General features: G+C 53.1%; 1 protein-coding gene across 1 annotated transcript; it reads left to right on the top strand.

The window, feature by feature from the left end:
* The first annotated feature begins 1,428 nt into the window (after positions 1–1,428).
* Positions 1,429–20,219, top strand: LAMB3 (laminin subunit beta 3). The gene is made up of 21 exons (XM_082069303.1): positions 1,429–1,468; positions 5,655–5,769; positions 6,183–6,256; positions 6,682–6,864; positions 7,228–7,291; positions 7,589–7,764; positions 8,096–8,219; positions 8,567–8,755; positions 8,850–9,005; positions 9,162–9,358; positions 10,094–10,205; positions 10,798–11,170; positions 11,566–11,726; positions 12,726–12,934; positions 14,364–14,567; positions 15,225–15,369; positions 16,706–16,913; positions 17,918–18,059; positions 18,343–18,519; positions 19,189–19,342; positions 19,771–20,219. The coding sequence occupies exons 2-21, from the start codon at positions 5,661–5,663 to the stop codon at positions 19,905–19,907; spliced, it is 3,294 nt and encodes a 1,097-aa protein (XP_081925429.1). The 5' UTR covers positions 1,429–1,468; positions 5,655–5,660; the 3' UTR covers positions 19,908–20,219.
* Positions 20,220–20,273: the final 54 nt, after the last annotated feature.

Genomic DNA, 20,273 nt, shown 5'->3' with positions numbered 1-20,273 from the left:
GGTGGGTATGAGGGAGGAAGGGTGAGAAGTCACCTTCATCACCTCTTGTGTCGTGGTGACACGGGGTCATCCAGGCAGGAATTGAGATGAGAGGCACCAGAGAAGCCAAATCCTTGAGTTTAGCGATGGGAACGTGATTCTGTGGGGCAGGAGAGGATTCCTGCTCCTGCTGACAGACAGTCACAGCTGCATCTGTAGCATCTCTCCCTGGGTTGTCTCAGCGCTGAGTCTTTGGCTGCTTCCAAAAATACAGGCCAATGTCTGCAAAAGGGAGTATGTGCAAGACTGATGCTTCTGTCTGCTTTATTGCTGCCATCTCCTTGCCCACCTGCATGAGTCGACCGAGGAGCTCGGTGCGGATCCCAACCACGCTGGGTGCCCCAGGCGTGTAGGAACAGGGGAGAACCCACCGAAAGCCACCGTGCCCCCCCGCTCATTGGCTTTGCAGGCCCACGTCGTCAAACTCCAGTCTTTTACACAGAAAAATGCATCTGTAAATCATGAAATAATCGTGGCCAGATGGGACTGCAGAGGGTCCAAATCTCCCTGCTCAAAGCAGGGCTCGTAATTTGGGGTATGGCTTCATCACGTCAGGGCTTTGCACTGGGTAATTTGTATTCCCGACCTGTTGAAGGTAACACAGCAACATGAGTTGCTGCTCTGTGCTTATCTCATTTTATTCTGGCATTCAGACACACCCTGCTATTTGCAGGGATATGCCCCTACCTGCAGTGAATGTGCAGCAAAAAAAGCCTGTTTCCCATCAGTTTTTTTTTCCTCCTCCTCCTCCTTTCTCTGTATTTTCCTTTGCCACATGGCTGCAAATTGACACATATGCTGGGAGACATCACGTCATTCCCTCGCAGACAAGTCGCAGAGGCAACAGGACCCTGCGATGCGTGCGGGGGGAGGAGATGAACTGGTGCAGGATGGGTTTGCAGACTGTCATCCTGGCAGATTTTAAATGAAGTTTTGCTGAGGAGAGATGATGTGAGAACAGACGGGGTGAGGAAAACAGGCACCCACATGCTTGTTTTTAAGCAAAAAAAAAGAACTTCATTTCCTTAAACCCCATACTTAGGATGTTTGTTCAAATCTCTGCTCTCGCCTCTGAGTCTGGGGATCACCAGTAAAGCTGGGGGGGCAGAGCCCTCTATTTATTTTTTTGAGCTCATTTTCCAGCGTCACTTCTGACTGGCCGAGCAGGGATGTGACATTAGTTGTTAATGGCGAAGCGATATCTCAGTCTCAAAATTGAAGCGTGGTCCAGTTTAGCAAATACCAATTGCTCCCTGAGAAGTTTAACCTTGATGACGTAACCATGGGGAACTTCTACTGCATTTTCCCATAGAAAATGTATTGAGTCCTTCGCTGTTGTGATGTCCTGCAGCCGGCGTTGACAGGGAACGCAAATGGTTGGAACAGAGAACTGCGTAACTTGGCTTTAACAGGTGCCCTTGTTCCCAAGGTAACTTATTCCCGCTGCCTCCCTCTATTTTTTAATAACCCTCAATTCCTCTTTATACACATACCTTCCCACTGCTTTCCAGATTGTCCCCAGATAAACCCGGGACAGTAATTACTGTTCCTATACAATATTGTGCAAGATGACACGAGGCTCCCATATGGGAGGCTGTGTGCCAGGAGCCCGACTGACACAGTGGCTCTCACTGACACCGAGCTGGGTTAAACTCGGGACCAGCAAGGTCTCCAGGGCTGAGAAAGGTCTTCGTTTCGTGACTGGAGAGAAGCAGCTTCCTATTTTTGCTGCTGAATAACTTCGGTTTATTTTGGGTTGCACACCTATGCCAAGAGGTTTTATTTCAAAGGCGCTCTGCTCATATTAAAATGGCAGCTAGAGCTACTTAAAATACTTTGGTCCGAGTCCATCAGCTTAAAATTGTCTGAGGTTTTTCTGCCCCTGCATGAGTGGGGAAGCATGGGAGGCTGGGCAGCAGCTGCTTCACAAGGTCAGAGCAGGAGAGCAGCAAAAACCCGTTGTGGAGAGCCCCAAAAACCCACTGCAGAGCTATGGGGAGCCCCCATAAACCCACTGCAGAGCTATGGGGAGCCCCCAAAACCCACTGCAGAGCTATGGGGACCCCCCATTAACACGCTACAGAGCTATGGGGAGCCCCCAAAACCCACTGCAGAGCTATGGAGAGCCCCCAAAACCCTCTGCAGAGCTATGGAGAGGCCCCAAAACTCGCTGCAGAGCTGTGGGGAGCAGCAAAAAGCCACTGCAGAGCTATGGGGAGCCCCAAAAACCCACTGCAGAGCTATGGGGAGCCCCCAAAACCCGCTGCAGAGCTGTGGGGAGCCCCAAAAACCCGCTGCAGGGCTATGGGGAGACCCAAAAATCCACTGCAGAGAGCACAGGGAGGGCTGGGGCTGCACCCACATCCCTACATGCACCCGGTGCCTGATGGAGTATATATAGACAATTTTTACAACTGTTGTTTTTTATTTCTACATGGATTTTTTTTGCCCCCCTCCACCATTTATTTCTAAAGCAGGAATCTGTTTATTCTCCTGAATCTGTTTGTTCTCTAAAGTGACTGCCTCCTCAATTACCTTTTAGAAGCCTGGGAGGAATTTCCTTTAATCTCTGAACCTCCCCACCCATCTGGGTGACTCAGTTGTAGCCGGAGGCACAGAGGGTGATCAGTGGCTTCCCTGCAGACCTAAAACTTTTGTCTTTTCAGCCCCACATCCCCAAACACAGGATTCTTGTTTTGGGGCAGTAGCTCATGGGGTGGGACTTTTGGGTGTGGTGGGGTGACCCAGCTTAGTGACCCTTGTCCCTTTGTCACGTATTCGCACAACCCTGCTCTATTTCAAGTCTGTTGCTGTGATTGCGGATAAAACCAAATGGAAAGGTGTGCACTTGGTGAATCTCTGGATTGTCATTTTTGGTAATTCCCTCTGTCCCGAGGAACTTTGAGACACATCCTGGCAGTGATAGCAAGTCCTGTTGGGCAATAGAAGGGTTTCACAATTTGCACCAAGGACGTGAAATGGATTTTGCTTCTTCCAGTGTTAATTTTAGCCTTAATTAAACAGTCGGAGGAGAAAAAAAAAAGAGGTTAAAAAAAAATAGGCAAAGATTTTTCTCACTAAGCTCAGCCTGGGGAGAGTCTGTCTCACACTTTAAGCTCCATCTTTTCTTTTAAATCTGGTTGCATCTTGACTGCCAACATTACATTGTAGCTCCTAGAAGGTACTTGTGCCTGTGGCTGTGTGAATGGGCTGATAAGTATGCGTGAATCACTCCTAATGAATAATTTAGCCGAGATTAACCTTTCCCCTCGCAGAAAGCTTTCCTGCTCCCTTTGCTAATCACACTCAGAACTGTTGTGAAGTTTAATAATGTTCGGGAATTGTTTGCTGGATTATTTCTGAGGATAATTCCGGTAGTTTCCTGACAATTTGCTGCTCGTAGTCATTATCTGAAATGAGTTCTTCTGCCTGGACCCGATTATATTATTTCTGATTCTAACTGGCAGAGCCAGGAGGAGTTGGTAGAGCCATGGAAATTGCATGATTATATATTTTGATTTCTCTGTTTGCTTATTCTGCAATATTGTTATAAATATTGTAGTTGGCCAACTCCTGTTCTGGGATATTTATAGACAGAACATAAAGACTGTGTAAAATATTATGGAAACAGATCAGTTTTAAGTGAGGATCTCAATATCTGCCCAACTGCTGAAAAATTCCCAGGCCCAGGGGCAGAGCAGAGTCAGGTCTGGGCTTTGTTAGGAGCTAAAACCGAGCCCAGGTGTGAGCTCACATCTGTCCGCTGCTAAAACCAAGCCCAGGTGTGAGCTCACATCAGTCTGCTGCTAAAACCGAGCCCAGCTGTGAGCTCACATCAGTCCGCTGCTAAAACTGAGCCCAGCTGTGAGCTCACATCAGTCCGCTGCTAAAACTGAGCCCAGGTGTGAGCTCACATCAGTCCGCTGCTAAAACCGAGCCCAGCTGTGAGCTCACATCTGTCTGCTGCTGCCGGGCTCTGCACTGGAGAACATCTGGGTATCTGCTGGGGGACCAGCTGGTGCTTTCTGGTCAAAGCCACCCACACTTGGTGTGGTTTTGTGTGACAGTAAGTAGTAAAAGTAAAGTAGTTCTTATGAAGCTGAGTCCTTTTTTTTATAAGAGGCTTGGCTGACTTAGGTGAGCCTGTTTCAGGAGTAAGGAATATGTATAAACCATAAATTAATCTTGCAAGGGGACACCAGAAATCTCGGTGCCGCTGTGTCCCTTGGCCACCATCTCTCAGCAGCTCAGATCTGCCAACCCAGCCCGTGTGGCCTGTTTGGTTTCAAGTTGGCTCATTTGTTTAAGTATCAGATACTGAGATTTTAGTGCAGGGTTACTTGTCACCAGTGTCTCTGCTCTGCCACTGAAAGCCGATCTCATCACTGGGGTCCCAAACATGCCCGTGTCTCTGCTGTCACTTAATGCCACCCCAGCCCTTGTTGTGGGTATCTCGTTGCCCTCTTGGTGTCAGCTGTCACACCTTGTGCCAGGCACATTCCCCTCCTCTCCCCCAAACCCACTTTTCTCCCAGGACGACCTTTCCGAGCCATCCTGCCCCACACCTGCCATCGCTGGCAAACACTGTTCTCCATCCTCCTCAATTTCTGGGCTTTGGGACTTGTCGGTGCGAAGCGCATGTCCCAGTGCTCTGTTTGGGAGGCTGCTCTACTACCCAACTTGATTTTCTAGTTGAAGAATTTCACACCGCATTTCCTTTTGGGACAGCATTACCCTGTAGGTCGTACAGGCCAAACTTGGGAACCTTTAGGGAAAGCGGGATCTTCTTCATCCTTCATTCTTCACCTCTTCTCCATCCCAGTGGGCTGGAGCTGCCAGCACTTCATTTCATGACCTTCCCCTCTCCCCATCTCTTGCTCAATCTCCTTCCTGCTCCTTTCTACACATTTCTGGAGGCTGCTCATGTACCGCACGGCCCCGTGTTAGCGCTTGCACGGAGTGTTGCTTGGTTAGTCAAAATTTGGGTATTTGTTTGCTCCTCAGGGACCCAGTTTTCTCCTGTCCCCGCGTTCCGTGTGCCACATCTCTGTTTGCTCCCTGAGTTACATAAGTGAAGGGCTGAACTTTGAGCCGCTTGACTTCTCACCCGCCGAGCTGTTTGCTGCCGCTCCGCTCCCCGGGGAGAGCGAGGGACTGAGCATCGCTCGGGGATTTGGGATGCGAGAGAAAGGCCTTTCTGTTCACCCAAACAAACAGCCCCTTGGCTGAGTGGAAAAGGCAAGCTGATCCTGAAAAGCTGCAAAGAGCTTTCTATTAAGTGCTGTCATTGTGGAAAACAGGGGGTTTGCTTAAAAAAGAAATATGCATTTTTGACGATTTGCCAAAAATGTGCTTTAGTCGAAAGCATTTTGGTTTTAGCTCTCAGTTTGTAAAACCATGAGTTGTTTTTTTTTAATGGGATGCGAAGAGGCCCTACATATTGTTAGTTTTATTGATCATGGTTCTTCAGATCTCTGATCAACCTGCTTCACTGATGCCATTTGTTCGTGGGTGAGTCCTCACTGCACTTGGGCCCCTCTCCCCCGGGTCTGCAGTGGGGCCGTTCCCTCCGGCCGAGCCGGGATGGTCCCTTCCACGCACCCCTTCTGTTCCAGTGGAGCATGAGGTGCTGCCGGTGCGACTCGCGGCTGCCGCACACCCACAACGGGCACCGCGTGGAGAACGTCCTGTCCTCGGCCGGGCACGCGCGATGGTGGCAATCGCAGAACGGTGAGTGCCACAGCGGGGTCACCGCAGCTCCCCGGCAATAAACGGCGTTGCAGGGAAGACAGGAGGTGTGGAATTCAGTAGGATCATAGAATGGTGTGGGTTGAAGGGACCTTCCCAGCTCCCCAGTGCCCCCCCTGCCATGAGCAGGGACATCTTCACCAGCTCAGGGTGCTCAGAGCCCCGTCCAGCCTGGCCTGGGATGTCTCCAGGGATGGTTCAGCCACCACCTCTCTGGCCAACCTGGGCCAGGCTCTCACCACCCTCAGGGCCAACAATTCTTCCTCATGTCCAGCCTGAATCTCCCTCCTTTAGTTTAAAACCATCACTCCTTATTACAGGTTGGAAGGAAGAAAAAAGAAATAAATAACTTAGCTCAGTCAACTAAGTGTTTGTTTTCCTCTCTGTGCCCGCAGGCATCGAGCGCGTCTCTTTGCAGCTGGACCTGGACCAGACGTTCCAGCTCAGCAGCATCCTGCTTCACTTCAGGGTTCGTGTGCAGCATCTCACATGGGGGTCACAGATGAGGGTGGATGGGCCCCACTGGCTCCCCACGAGCTGTGGGGATCTCTGTGTGCAGCTCCTGATAGGAAACACACCAGAGCCCCCATCCCTCCTTTTCCTTGGGTTTTCATGGCCATTTCCCCAGGTGTTTGGGAGGAGCAGAGCAGGATGCTGGGGTCCAACCTGCTGAAAAGCCTCTTCAGTGCAATGCGTACTTTGTGGCTGCAGCAGGGTTGGCCAAGGGGAGGACCCCAAAGTGGTTGGTAACCTGCAGGGGACAGGATTGCTCCAGCATCCTGTGGAGACCTGAGCCTGAAGGAGGAGGAAGAAGAGGAGGACAGGCCCCCCTGGGTGGAGGGTGGGCAGCTGGGACGCGCTGTCTTACAGATGTGCCTCTTTCCCGCTCTGCAGTCACCGCTGCCCGCGGCGATGCTGATCGAACGCTCCACCGACTTCGGCAAGACCTGGCAGGTGTACCAGTACCTGGCTTCCGACTGCGCCGCCGCCTTCCCCAGCGTCCCCAGGGGCTCCCCCGAGAGCTGGCAGGACGCTCGGTGCCAGGCGCTGCAGGGCTACACTTTGCACGGGGGCAAGGTAGGATGTGGGGGGGGTTGTGGCAGGGACCCCCTTGCGTGTTCCCATTCCCTGGGTTTGGGGCGGGCGGGCTGTGCAGTACTGCAGAAACTTGTGGTGGCCTGGAAATCTGTGACACATCTGACACCTGGTGAGGGATGGAGCCTGTGAACACCCAGCACTGCTGGGGGGAGGAAAGCGCTCCCTGCTTTGTGGCAAGCAAGGTGTTATGTTGGTTTTCCTGCAAAATCCTCTGCAGCCTTTTCCTTGTGTTAGGTGATGTTCTGCAGAGGCAGATTCAGAGCACGTACTGCCCAGAGCATGAGAAGAAAGCACCTTGTGTTTCTTGCTTTTTAACTTTCTTTTTTTTTTTTTTCTTCTAAGGTGAAATTTAGTGTCCAAGACCTGGCATCTACCATCACTACCTCTTACAGCCAGACTGTCGATAGTAAGTGAACAGCCTCTTTTATATCTGAGAAGGGCCGAGGGGAATGATGCACCTCGTGGTTCTTCCTACACGTGGTAGAGAGCGCTGAGCGGGGGTAACCCCATTGGGGAGCAGGTCCTCAGCAAACAAAGCCTTGAGCTGTGTGTTTGACAACTGCCCTGGCACCTCCCAGGTGCCAAGGAACAACGTTTGGTCTTTACTGATGCCTCATCCGCTGCTCTTCGTGCTGATGCCTCTGTCTCTTGCTCCATGCAAATCGCCTGCTGTCCCCTCACCCCTCTCCTCCGTCCCCAACAGAGCTGGGACAGTTCACCAACCTGCGGATCAACTTCACCGAGCTCCCCCACATTGCACGCCAGGGATACCACTCACCCAGCACCTTCTACGCTGTGACCGAGATGCGGGTGGTTGGCAGCTGCTTCTGCCACGGGCACGCCGACCACTGTGCCCCTTCGGGAGACCTGCACACCGCGGTGAGCTCTGTCTCTTGACTGGGTGGAGGGCACACAGGAGTTTTCAGCAAGCTCCTTCATGCCCAGGAGGAATTGTCCGTGCGGGTTATTAGCTGTTGTGGGATTCGTATGCTTGTCTATTTTGCCTTGAGCGAGGTTGTCCCCTGGGTAGGTGGTGGGAATCGCCCTGTTGCTGTGGGTGAGGAGCAGCCTGTCCCTGTTGCTGGAGCTTCATCCCTGCGCAGAGAATGGGGCTGCGTGGGGGCAGGAGCAGGACAGGGCTGTGCTGGAAAAGGGGTGAGGGGGATGAAGGCCTGAACGCATCCAGGAGGGTGCGACATCGTCTGTGCAGCAGGTCCACGGGCACTGTGTGTGTCAGCACAACACCGCCGGGCCCAACTGCGATCGCTGCGCCGCCCTCTACAACGACCGGCCCTGGGCACCCGCAGAGGACGACGATCCCCACGAGTGCCAGAGTACGGCGAGTGCCTTCTCCCCTCCTCTTCCTCAGACCTTTCCTCAATCCCACGAGCAGCAGCAGCAAGCTCCGAGACCTTTTACCGGGATGCTTTGTGGGGTTGGATTTTAATGTGGATGTCTCTGCAAAAGCCACCTTGACACGTTTGCACCTGGGCTTTGCTCCGCAGGGCTGCACCAGCGCTCAGCCACATTGTCCGGCCCATGCCAGCTTGGTCCTGGGGGGTTTGCGGGTGTCACTGTGTCACACAGGGGACTTGGGCTCCCTCTAGTGCTGGAGCTGCTGCTGCTGGAGGGGTTTGCACGGTTGCAGCACTAACTGAGCAGTTTTGTTGGGTTTTTTTAGGATGCAACTGCAATGGTCACTCGGCATCGTGCCACTTTGACCCAGAGCTGTACCGTGCCAGCGGAGGGGCGAGCGGGGGTGTGTGTGACAGCTGCCAGCACAACACCGAAGGCAACAACTGTGAGCGCTGCAAAACTAACTATTTTCGCAACCCGCGGCAGGATCTCACCCATCCCGAAGCCTGTTTGCGTGAGTGCCTGGTTACCCCACTGTAGCACCTTCCACAGACCCCCCCGGCCACTCCTTGTGCCCCTCGCCAGAGCTGTTTTCTGCCCGTTTCCAGCCTGTGAGTGCGACCCGGACGGCACCGTGCCGGGCTCTGTCTGCGACGCGCTGACAGGGCGCTGCGTCTGCAAGGAGAACGTGCAGGGCGACCGCTGCCACCTCTGCAAGCCGGGGTTTGCCCAGCTGGCCAACGCCAACCCCATGGGGTGCCGCAGTGAGTACACCCTAAAATGAACCCTGCTTCCCGGGGTGCTCCTGTTCCCCCTGCGCTCGTTTGGGTGGCTACAAGGTGCTTTGTTGGATGTGGCTTTGTGGGAAGCCGGGGCACTCAGCACCCATTTTTAATGTGACAAACCCCTCCCTGTTTCAGGATGCGCCTGCAACGTGCTGGGAACGCAGCAGAACGTGCCCTGCGACGACGAGACGGGGAGATGCGCCTGCCTGCCCAACGTGGTGGGGAACGAGTGCGACCAGTGCGCCGGCGAGCACTGGGACATGGGCAGCGGCCGCGGCTGCCGGCCCTGCGACTGCCACCCCCGCGGCTCCCGCAGCCCCCACTGCAACCAGGTACCACCCCTGCATCCTTGGGGGACACTCAGCATATTTCAGCAATGGTGCTTTTTTGTTTCCTTGCCTTCTTTCATGCATGCACCTGTAAGTGTTCTGTCTTAGCACCGTGCCGGGATCTCTCAGAGCATCAAAAACACCTCTTGGGTGGCTCCACTGTCCCATCCATAGGAGCCTCCACAAATGGGCTGTGCATTCTCTAGCGCATCCTGCTCTTATTTCCTGTTTCCTAGAAAACACTATGACAGGCTATTCAGGAAAATGAAAGAAGGTGGTAATTACCAAGACAAAAATAAGCGGTTTTAAAAGGTTTGATATTTAGTAAGGAAGTCCTAATAAGAGATCTTCACGCAGGCAGTGCAAGTTAATTATCCTCATTTGTCAATGAAAAGCATGTGTGTCACTTCAGGCTTAAGAGACAACAGGGAAAATTAACATTAAATGTGAAATTAAAAAAAAATTACAAATTCTGAGAGCCAAAGGTAGGTCCCAAATGAGCTCGCTGCAGGCAGGAGACCTGACGTGGCAAACCAGCTGCTTGTGGGCGATTCCTTTGTCTTTGAAACAAAGCCTAGAACTCTGCTTTGCCATGCTTGGGCTGTTTGGAGGCTGTTTGCTTCGCTGTGGCTGAGCCTGCGTCCTGGGACCTGAGCTGAATAGAGAAGACTGTCCATGCGCTGGCTTTCCCAGGAAAGTGGCTGGAACCATCTCCCTGAGGGGTTTCTCTTTCCGCAGTTCACGGGACAGTGTCAGTGCCGAGAGGGTTTCACGGGACGGACGTGCTCGGCCATGCAGGAGCAGGTCTGCCCAGATAGGCACTATGGAGACGTCCGCATCGGGTGCACAGGTAGGAGCATCTTCCTTGTTTTGGCTTGTTGTTACTTAGCACCGTGAAATCCCAGGTTATCTGGGAAAGAGCATCTGGCCTGTGCCCTGATATTGGTGTTTCCCATGCTAGTGTGCAAGAGAAATTCAAAGAGTCATAGAATACCAGGTTGGAAGGGACCACAAGCTTCAGATGGTCCAACCTTTCTTTGCAAAACTTTCCTCTCTGGAGCAGCCACCCAGTTAATCCCTGTTGCAGCTCCAGGTGTCCCCCAGTCCCATCCCAGCAGCCTTGGGTGAGACCCTTGGCCGTGCTGGTCTGGCCATGCGGAATCAGGGGCTGGGTGAGCAACCAGGCTCGGGGCCTCTTCCCATTCCTCTGCCCACGTAATCTCCTGACATGCTGCAGGGGCCGATAGGTGGGGTTAGACTTCAAGGTTTTACCAAAAATGTTTGGACCAGATGATCCTTGTGGTCCTTTCCAAGCCGGTGTCCTATGATTGTGCTGGCGTCCTGTTAACAGGCTCTGATTTTACATATGCATATCAAATTCTTTTTTGTCCACCTTTTTGGTGGGCTTGACCTTGACATCTCTCCACTTTTCCATCCCCCAGAGTGTGACTGTGACTTCCAGGGCACGGAGAACGTGGGGTGCAACAAGACCACGGGCCAGTGCCTCTGCCGCCCGGGTGTCACTGGTCCCCGCTGCGACCAGTGCCAGCGCGGCCACTGCAGCACCTACCCCGGCTGTGAGCTGTGTCACCCCTGCTTCCGCGCCTACGACGGGGACATCCAGCGCCTGCGTCTGCACCAGCTGGGCCTCAGCAACAACACGTCCCGCCTGCCCGCGGGGAGCGGGGGGTCCCGCTTCGGCCCCCGCCTGGCGCAGGCGCAGGGCAACGTGCAGCAGGCGCAGAGCATCCTCGGCCGATCGCTGGTGACGGAGCAGAGCCTGGCCCAGGTGGGCAATGCGCTGGCCGCCATCAGGTGAGGGATGGATGCTGCTAACCGGGCGCATCCCTTAGCCGGGAGGAGACGCTGACTTTTTATTGTGTGCGCACTGAGCTGCTTGCGCACATTTTCTGCTTTGTTTTTCGTATCTGAAAATCTCACTCTGTCGAAAGGTGAGCAGGGATGCGAGAGCAGTGCTTTCACGCATGCCTGTCCTGTGTGAAATATTCCAAAGTCAGCATCTTGCCTGGTCCCTTCGTGGCTCTCTGCTGCCTCCACAAGCTGCAAGGCCGTGGCGTGTCCTCGGTCATCAGCTCTCCAGGCTCTGAAGTGCCTCTTGAGCAGCATCCCAGCACAAGAGCCCCCTTCTCTCTGCCTGCAGGTGCTTTGCGCTCTACTTGAAATCACATTTTCTGCTTTTTGTCTCCCAGAGAGCAGGTCCAAGGCATAAATCCTGACCTTCGTTTTCTGGATGAGACTGCCTCTCTATCGAGGGAGCTCGAAGGCCTCAACAGCAGCTTGCTTATCACTAACGCCCAGTATCAGAGCAAGAAGAACCAGTTTGAAAGCAGCGTCAGCACAGATCTGTCAGGTACAGCGCTGCAGCTGTGATATCTCTTAATTTGCAGCCGTTAAATTACCTCAACGTGACTGTGCCTCGTGGTTTCCCACCAGCTGGGTGGATGAGATGGAGTTTTTAACCTTCTGTCAGCTTAGAAGCGGCAAACGCATCTTCCCTCCCCAGCGAGAGGGATGCTTTCCACCCAGCCTCTGCTCCACGACTCGGGATTTCATGCTATGGGGTTATTTGCTCTGTTGTTTTGGGGCTGGGTGGCTCATTCCACAGGCACCACATTCCCAGCCCCTGGTCAGCACACACTGCGATGCTGGGGTGCAGTGGGAAGCGGGGAGCCCCGCTGGGAACGTGTCACCGAACCTGGGAGGCAGCTGAGATATGAGGGTTGTGTGCAGATGGAAGGGATGGAGGGGTGGGGAAGAGAGCCAGGCGGCTGTCAGGCGCTTAAGAGAAGAGCTAATTAAGCCCTGTGATGATGCTGGTGGTAGGCTGCCATCAAATCCCCGCTGCAGCTAATTCCCCCCACGTGTCTCGTTGCCGCCTCCCCCTCCTCGCTGCAGCGCAGGGCTCAGCCCTGGGACGTGGGCAGGTTTGCTCAGCACCTCTCCAGCCGAGCGGGGCTTGGAAGTCCCTGTCCTTCCACGCTGGGGTGGTTGGGGGAGCCGGGGAAAGGCTCTGAGCCCTGTCCTGCCAAAGCCCTTCGGGGCTGCATGGAGCAAAGCCTGGGATCATTGTGTGCACATCAACTTGCTTTAGTTTTGTTTCAATCTTCAGCCTCAACCCGGAGCTCACTCCTTCATGAAAGCTCTATAGCTCACTGGAGGAAGGGCTGAAAGGCATTTGGAAATAAAAGGAGCTTTTTCATTGTGCTGTAGTGACTAATCACTCCGTGTCCCCCTCCTCTCGCTGCACGCATCCACTCGCAGGCTATAGTCAGCGCCTTCATTTCGGTAGCTGTGCTGCATTTATGAGTCACGGAGGCATTTGTGTCATTTATCGGTTTTATTCCCGCAGGAGCCTTCAAGACAATCAGCTCTGCTTTCCAGACGTCCAGCAATGCCAGCAGCACCGTCAGCGGAGCCTCGGGGCTGCTGGCCGAGTCCCGGGGGAGCCGCAGCAGCGCCGCGGGGCTGGAGGGGCGGCTGGCCGAGTCCACCTCCCAACTGCTGACCCTGAGGGGCGAGATGGCCTCATCGCCCAACCTGACCCCTGTCGTAAATAAGGTGAAGATGCAAAGTGGTTTTCTGACTTCCCCACTGCACGTTGCTGGTTTTCAAGAGGGCTCTGTAGTGCCTGGGAAGTCTCGTCTTGCAGTCATGTGTTCCTCCTCAAATAGTCCAGGACAAAGTTTCTGTCCAGAGAGACTCATAACTGGCATCCAAACAACCTGATGCTTTAGGACATCAGTGGAGAATTGTCTGAGCATCCCTTGCCTGGGGATCACAGATACTGAAGTGTTGCCCACCACCCCCTCCTAGGCACACACTTTTTCCTCCAAGGACTTTCTCATGTGTCAGTTCTTCTATCTCAAAGACCCACTTAATTTCTGCACGATGTTTCTTTTATTTCTCCTTCGCTGCTTTGTTATTGCCATGGAGATCCATTTTGGTGTCTCCTAATGCACGGTTGCTGTGGAGACCACCAACCTCCCCCCTTTGCTTTTCAGGGCACCAACACATTCCCAAGCGACCAGCCAGTGCTGGCGCTCGCACGGGCTCTGGGTTTGCGTGTGCCCCTGCTGCAGTGGCTTTTGCTGGGACGTAACTCTAGGAGATGCCATGTAATTAAAACTACAGATGTCCAGGCAGGAGGGCAGGGTCTTCTCATCCCATTCTTCCTCCCAAAGCAACCTGCACAGCTTGGACGGGGTTCCCCTGCCACGAGGGAAAGAGTTGCTGTCCTGAGAGTAAACGAGACGTTTGCTCCGTGCTCTGTGTCATTCTTTGTCAGCCGCTGGGGCTCAGGTCCTGCTTTGCTCCTATTTATGCTCCACCTTGGGGTGCTGAGGAGATGCTGACCTTGTGTTGCTGTCTCAGGTTTGGGCATCCAGCGCTGCCGTACACGTCTGTAGCTCTGGCTGTGCTGCTCAGATGCAGTCACGCTCTCCGGTCATTTGGGCTGTACCGCTGTCAGCCCCGTTAGGAGAGCTGGTTCCATCCCTGTTCCCGTGCAGAGCTCCTGTGCAAGCACAGCGAGTTCCCCAGCTCCCTTGGCCAAGGGTCTGTTGGTTGTCCTGGAGAACAGGAGCTGAGGGGAGACCTTCTGATCTCTGAACTGCCTGAAAGGAGCTTGGAGCCAGGGGGGGTCGGGCTCTGCTCCCCAGGAACAAGCGCCAGGAGCAGAGGAAACGGCCTCAAGTTGCGCCAGGGGAGGTTGAGGTTGGATGTGAGGAACAACTTCTTCCCCAAAGGGCTGTGGGGCATTGGAACAGGCTGCCCAGGGCAGTGCTGGAGTCACCATCCCTGGAGAGTTGGACAGATGGACATGAGGTTCTCAGGACATGGGGCAGTGCCAGGGGTGGGGAATGGTTGGACTCCATGATCTTGAGGCTCTCTCCCAACCAAAATGATTCTGTGATTCTGATGACACTTCGTCCCCTGGGCTGTGTCAGTTTGTCTCCCCGAGGTCACTGAGGTCTCTCTCCCTTTGCAGATCTGCGGTGGCTTCCGAGCTGAGACCTGCGCCCCTGCCCGCTGCGAGAACCTGCTCTGCCCGCGGGACAACGGCTCTGCCTGCGGGGGGGACCGGCCCTGCCGCGGCATCTTCCCGCTCTCGGGGGGGGCCCTGGCTACGGCCGGGGAAGCTGCCAGGGAATTCCGCAGCCTGAGCGCCCGGCTCCGGGACACGGCACAGCTGGTGAGTGTGGGCAGCGCTCGGTCCTTTGGTGTCCAGCCTGGGGAGGGGACAGCTGTGGAAGGAAGCATCTGCCATAAAATACTCACAGTGGATTCAAGGCTTGATCTTCTGGATCAGCTTCAGAAATTGAGGAGTTTTTGAGTGGGAGACTCCGTGCTGGGTGCGTGGTTCTTGCGTGCCTCCGGCACAGGAGCCACGGAGCTGAAGGAACACGAGCGGCTCTGGAAATGTCACCAGAAGCCCGTCCTCCTCCTGGTTTGGGGATAAGCATGGCAGAAGTAGTGATGTGGAAACCTCTCTGAATCCGCAGGTGTATCTGCTCTAACATTTGATGCAATCTAGAGTATGTGCGCTAGTGCTGTTGCATGAGTTTCTACAGCCTCTCAGGTGCTTGCAAAGATAAAGTGAGTTTTCAAAGTCATTCCAAATCCTTTTCAAAGGTGTTTTAAAAAGCTAAACAGTGCTGCCCCACTTAGAGAGCTTCCTTTGCAAATCCAACCCTCAATCTCTTAACACATAACCCTTTAAAGTGGTGGCATATTAAGAATGGGAAATAGTATAGCATCAAAGTGCCTTGCCCAGTTACTCAGTTGGGGTAGGGCTGTTGGGATTCCAGATCAAGAAGAAATGGCTCCATCGGGATGTTGTCATTTGCAGATTAAGACGACAGAGACATCTGCAAATCAGATTCAGAGCAATGCCCGGCGGCTCGCGGACCAGATGAGCGTAACGAGGACCCAGATAGAAGGAGACGTGCGGCGCATCCAGCAGTTCATCCAGCAAGTTCGAAACTTCTTGTCAGGTAGCGCTCTGCAGGTTGGAAAGTGAGCGTGCGCGGGTTGGTTTGTGCATGGAAAGATTTATGTTTTACAGTGATAATATGTATGAGAGTACAATACAAAAGAGACAGCTGAGTATCACCCCAGTTAAGCCCTCAGATGTGTGGTTTATCTGTGCATGGGTGTTTATGTAGCAAAGGTAATGCACATCCTCTGAGACAGCAAGGCAGGCTTGGATAGTGTTTTCTGAAAGCAGAAGACATTTCAGCAGTACAAAGTTCTGCAATTTTGTCAGGAGTTGTAGTTTGGCCAGCTGACTTGCTCAGGCTCAACTCTGCGGTTCAGATTGACCCCAAATTGATCCAGGATGTTTTATGTGTGTCAGCTTCCCTGGGATGTCACCAGGGCAGACCCTCCCTGCCTCCTTACAGAGACCTTTGGGGGCCATCTGGGAGGTCCATGGGGCAGGAGGTACCGCACAACTTGACCTTCTCTGCGCGGGGCTTCACAGAGGGGTCTCCAGCATCCCTGCAGGAACTGCTCTCCAATGTTACCTCCTAGACAACTAATTGAATTAACACAAGTGAAAAGCTGTGGAGCAGCCAGTCTTTTGTGTGCAGCACGGACAACATCTTGCTTTGGGTCCCGCTCTCTGCTGCGGAGCCTCGTACCTTCTCGGGGCTCGAGGACAAACCCATCCCATGGCTGGTGCCCTCTGAGGATTTGCAGTCGCCATTGACCCGGTGCAGAGAAGTTTGCACCCGCTGACCAGAGATAAACAGACAAATCTTCTCTGGAGCAGACTATTAATCAGATGAGAATTCCTTGTTGTCCTATAAACCAATGGGATGACTTATTGTTCGCAGACAGATTGTAATAACATAATGATCCTCATGAGCATTAGCTGAATAAGAAAATCGGGTCATTTGGTGCTGCGTGGTGTTAATGATGAGTGAAGATATTTCTGAGCTAATTGCTGGACTAACGTCCCTTGGGCTCTGCCTGCTTCTGATTCCTCAGTTTTATAAACTTTTATTTGTGAAATAAAAAAAGCTCGTCTTGAAACACAACCTTGTCTGCTCAGTGAGCTTCACCTGACTCTGCTCCGACTTAGCCACGGTGTCTCGTTGCCTAATTGAAGGTATCATTTCAGTCCTTTCCTGAGAGTTTTCCTGATGTGAATGACAAGTACGTTAAATTCAGGAGGATTAAATTCCGGGTGGACCCTGGCAGCTGTCTGAATGAAGAGACTGTGTGATAGGACACACAGCTGGACGCCTGCCCTCATCCTCCCTTGCGTTCGTGCTCCTGCCCTTCCCCTCGCCCGTTTCCAACGGCGTCTCTCCGTTTGCTCTGCAGACAAGGACACGGACCCTGCTGTTATCCAGGAAATCAGTGAGACTGTTCTCTCCCTGCGCCTCCCCACGGATGCTGCTGCAGTCCTGCGAAAAATGACTGAGATCCAAAACCTGGCGACGAAGCTGCAGTGCCCGGAGAGCGTCCTCGCCCAGACGGCCGGGGACATCGCCAAGGCCAAGCGGCTGCAGCAGGAAGCGGAACAAGTCAGGTCGGTTGGGGTTCAAGGGCTTTCGGCAGCTGATGATCACACAGCCGGAGGTAACATGGTGGTTCTCAGCTGGGTTGAAATCTCACTCTACTGGAGCTGTGCTGACTTGCACAATCTCAGGTTTACTTCAGGATCTTCTATGTCCGTATAGTGCCTAAAAGAATGAGTCTACAACCTCTACAGGTGCCTCCTTGTTGCCCCACATAAGAACTCAGCCAAGAGCAGGTTGTGTTGTAGATACTAGAACAAGAAGGTCTTTACCGAAATGTAATGGAGGCTTTTCCCTGCCTCTTGAGTCCCTGTGATGGGAAATAACAGGGTTGCCCTGGTATTACTTGATATTGGTGACCTACATCCTAATTGCACAAGAGAGCATGAGGAGATTAAATGGGCTATTTGTTTTCTGGGTGAAAGTTGGGAGGATTATCCCGTGGTCCCTTAAAGAGTAATTACAGAGCGTCCTTGCAAATTTGGAGCATCTACTTTGTCACATGTTGACTTGCAGCAATATCCCAGCGCGAAGGTTAAGGGGATAAGTGTGTAAACTCCTTGGTAGAGTCTGACACCTGCTTAACCTGCTGGAAGTGATGAGACAAGGGAGTCTGGCTTTCTGCAAGGAGCTCTGACCCAGCCTGAACAGTCCTGCTGCAGGCAGGAAAGCGTTCTTGGAAACTGCTTCAGTGGTTATTGCTTCCCCTTAAATACCTTTTCATGCACCACTTACAAAATAAATGCTTCTTTGCTTGTTTAAAAGAAGGTTTTTCTCTCTCCTTCTGTTTGTCTCCTCTGCTTTTGGGGTGTGAAATGGAACTAACGCTTTTCTCAAAAGAAACCTGCTGTCCTGGCTGGGGTGTGGTGTGCCCAGATGGGGGGCTTTTTGTTGGAAGAGGGGGAGAAGTGAGATCGCAGCCCCCTCAGCCTTGCTTATTTTGCCTCTCCAACCCTGACTTGCAGCACATGCAGTTATTTACGCTCACTCCTGCCCGTTCCCCACGTTTCCCCAGGAACCGGGCGAATGCCGTGGAGGGCAACGTGGAGGAGGTGGTTGGGAACCTGCGACGGGCGAACACGGTGCTGCTGGAGGCCCGGGGTGCGATCAGGGGCTCCGGCTCTTCCCTTCGGTTCATCCAGGAGCGCGTTGATGAGGTGAGGGATGTGCAGTGACCCCCCAAATAACGATACTGTGCCGTGCTCCTTGGAAACTTCCCCGCGTGGTAGAGTCCTGCCCCAGCGCAGCTGGGACATGGGGTCTGGTGAAGCTTTTGCTTTAAAAATTGATATTTTTTTTCCGCTGTGCTTCACTTGTGTGCTTCCCTAAACTCCCATCATGGTCCCTGCAAGAGTCCTTGAGACAAGCCCCAACTTCTGCCACGTCTGAGCTGGGGTTTGGATGCGATTTCCTTCTTAACGTGGAGAGCTTTCTCTATAGATCGAGGCTGTTCTTGGTCCAGCCGAGAAGAACGTCAAGTCCATGGCGGGCCAGCTGGAGGGGCTGATGGAGAGGCTCCCGCAGCTGCAGCGCGGGGCGGACCAGAACCGCCTGCGAGCCACGGACGCGGGACAGACGGCCGAGCAGGCAGGCGAGCAGGCCAGGAGTGCGCAGCAGGTACCGCGATGGGACACGTCACTGGCGACGGAGGTCACAGCCGTGCTGCACTGTCACTAGACAGCAAAGCCAGCTGTGTCCTGGCATGGTTCGGGATGAGCCAAGCAGCCTTTCCTGTTTGGGTCATGCCTTGTGCCTTGTTGTGCCACTTATTAATCTGATGCGGTATCCCACTACTGAATTTTTCTAGAAGCTTTCTCAATCATAATGATTTTTTCTGGGAACTTACCTCTGCTGTATCTCCCACCTGAGGCAGAGTAGCCCGTACAGCTGTCAGCATCTTTCGGAGCATAGAATCATAGAACACTGTGGGTTGAGGGGACCTTCCCAGCTCCCCCAGTGCCCCCCTGCCATGAGCAGGGACATCTTCACCAGCTCAGGGTGCTCAGAGCCCCGTCCAGCCTGGCCTGGGATGTCTCCAGGGATGGTTCATCCACCACCTCTCTGGCCAACCTGTTCCTGTATTTTTACCACCCTCATTGTAAAACAAGGTAAACGTAGAAAAGTGCACATCGCACAGTTAAGCATTTTCATGATAACATCATGGCAAAGCTCTGGTGCAGCACCCATTTAATAATTATAATAAAATGGATTCAACATTAGAAAATCCTCTTTCCCCCCGCTCTATTTGCTTGATCCTACTTGCACCGCTTATTTGCTTTTCCACAGGCTTTCGAACAAGTGAAACAAATGTACGCTGAGCTGAAGAGAAGGACGGAGCAGAGCCCGGCTTTGGGGGAGCAGGGCAGCAGGGTGCAAAGCATCAACCTGGAGGCACAGGCTTTGTTTGAGGAAACTTTGGCCATGATGCTCAGGATGGAAAGTAAGATTCTTTGTGACCTCAGTGTAATAGTCTCACACACTAGGGAAGGGATTTTCACTCCTGGTGGGGTGAGGGAAATAAATTATGAGGAAGACAAGCGTACTTTTGGCAGTGAGATGGGGCAGATTTGGGCTGCATCTGCTGGTGCTGTGCCAGTAAATGTAGAGTTTGCAGGGGTGAGTGGGTGGCTGTGGATGGGACCCCCCGCCTGCAGTGCTGACGGGCACATTTTCCTCCACGTGCTTATGTTTTTAAGCATTCAAAAGTAATGGTTTTGTTTGGAGCGGTTGTATTTTAGTGTTTCTCGCCCCACCAGAGCTGTGCGGGAGGGAGGTGCAGGTTCAGCCCAATCTACTGGGGAGGCTCATGGCCAACACACCTTCCTCCTGTCTGATCATCGCATAACCCTTTCCTGCCTCTCTCCTCAGCGTTAGAGACAGAAATTCAGGAAAGCAACGAGGCCTTGATGTCCAAATCGGCCAGGCTGTCGGGGCTGGAGGAGCGGGTGGGAGCGATCCGGGACACCATCAACAAGCGAGTCGCCTACTACGAGAGCTGCTCCTGAGCGAGCTGCCCGCGTTGCCTTCTCCTCTGCAGACACTGACTTGGGTATTTATTCCCATTTTCTGGCTGGAGTTCTTACGTGCCCGACGTCTCTATTTTTAGCAAATTGAGTTTCCGTACCTCTGGAAAATAACTGCGCTGAGCCAAAGGAGCAACCCCCTGGAGAGACCTAATGTTGCATGGACTGGCCGGAGGTGCCTGGTGGTTGGAGAAAAAAGGGGGAGAGACATCAGTCTTCCATGGCAAATAAAAACATCCCCGAAGTTATTGCCAGAGGGGTTTATAAACCAAGAAATAATTTCTCTTTCTTGTTTTCAGCAATTCAGGCTCTTTTAGCTGAATTTCACTGTTCAAATTAAAACCCCCA

Source organism: Streptopelia decaocto, assembly GCF_964273445.1.
Source record: "Streptopelia decaocto genome assembly, chromosome: 19".
Taxonomy (NCBI): Eukaryota; Metazoa; Chordata; class Aves; order Columbiformes; family Columbidae; genus Streptopelia; species Streptopelia decaocto.
The sequence above is the reverse complement of the archived record's forward strand: the minus strand, read 5'-3'. Positions and strand labels throughout refer to the sequence as shown.

What these genes read in the sequence shown, in the direction of transcription:
- LAMB3 (XM_082069303.1), top strand. Translation starts at nt 5,661, where the DNA reads ATGAGGTGCTGCCGGTGCGACTCGCGGCTGCCGCACACCCACAACGGG. An exon ending in CCATCCCGAAGCCTGTTTGC is followed by an intron (nt 8,756 to 8,849) that starts GTGAGTGCCTGG and finishes GCCCGTTTCCAG; the next exon opens with CCTGTGAGTGCGACCCGGAC. An exon ending in AGGCCAGGAGTGCGCAGCAG is followed by an intron (nt 18,520 to 19,188) that starts GTACCGCGATGG and finishes GCTTTTCCACAG; the next exon opens with GCTTTCGAACAAGTGAAACA.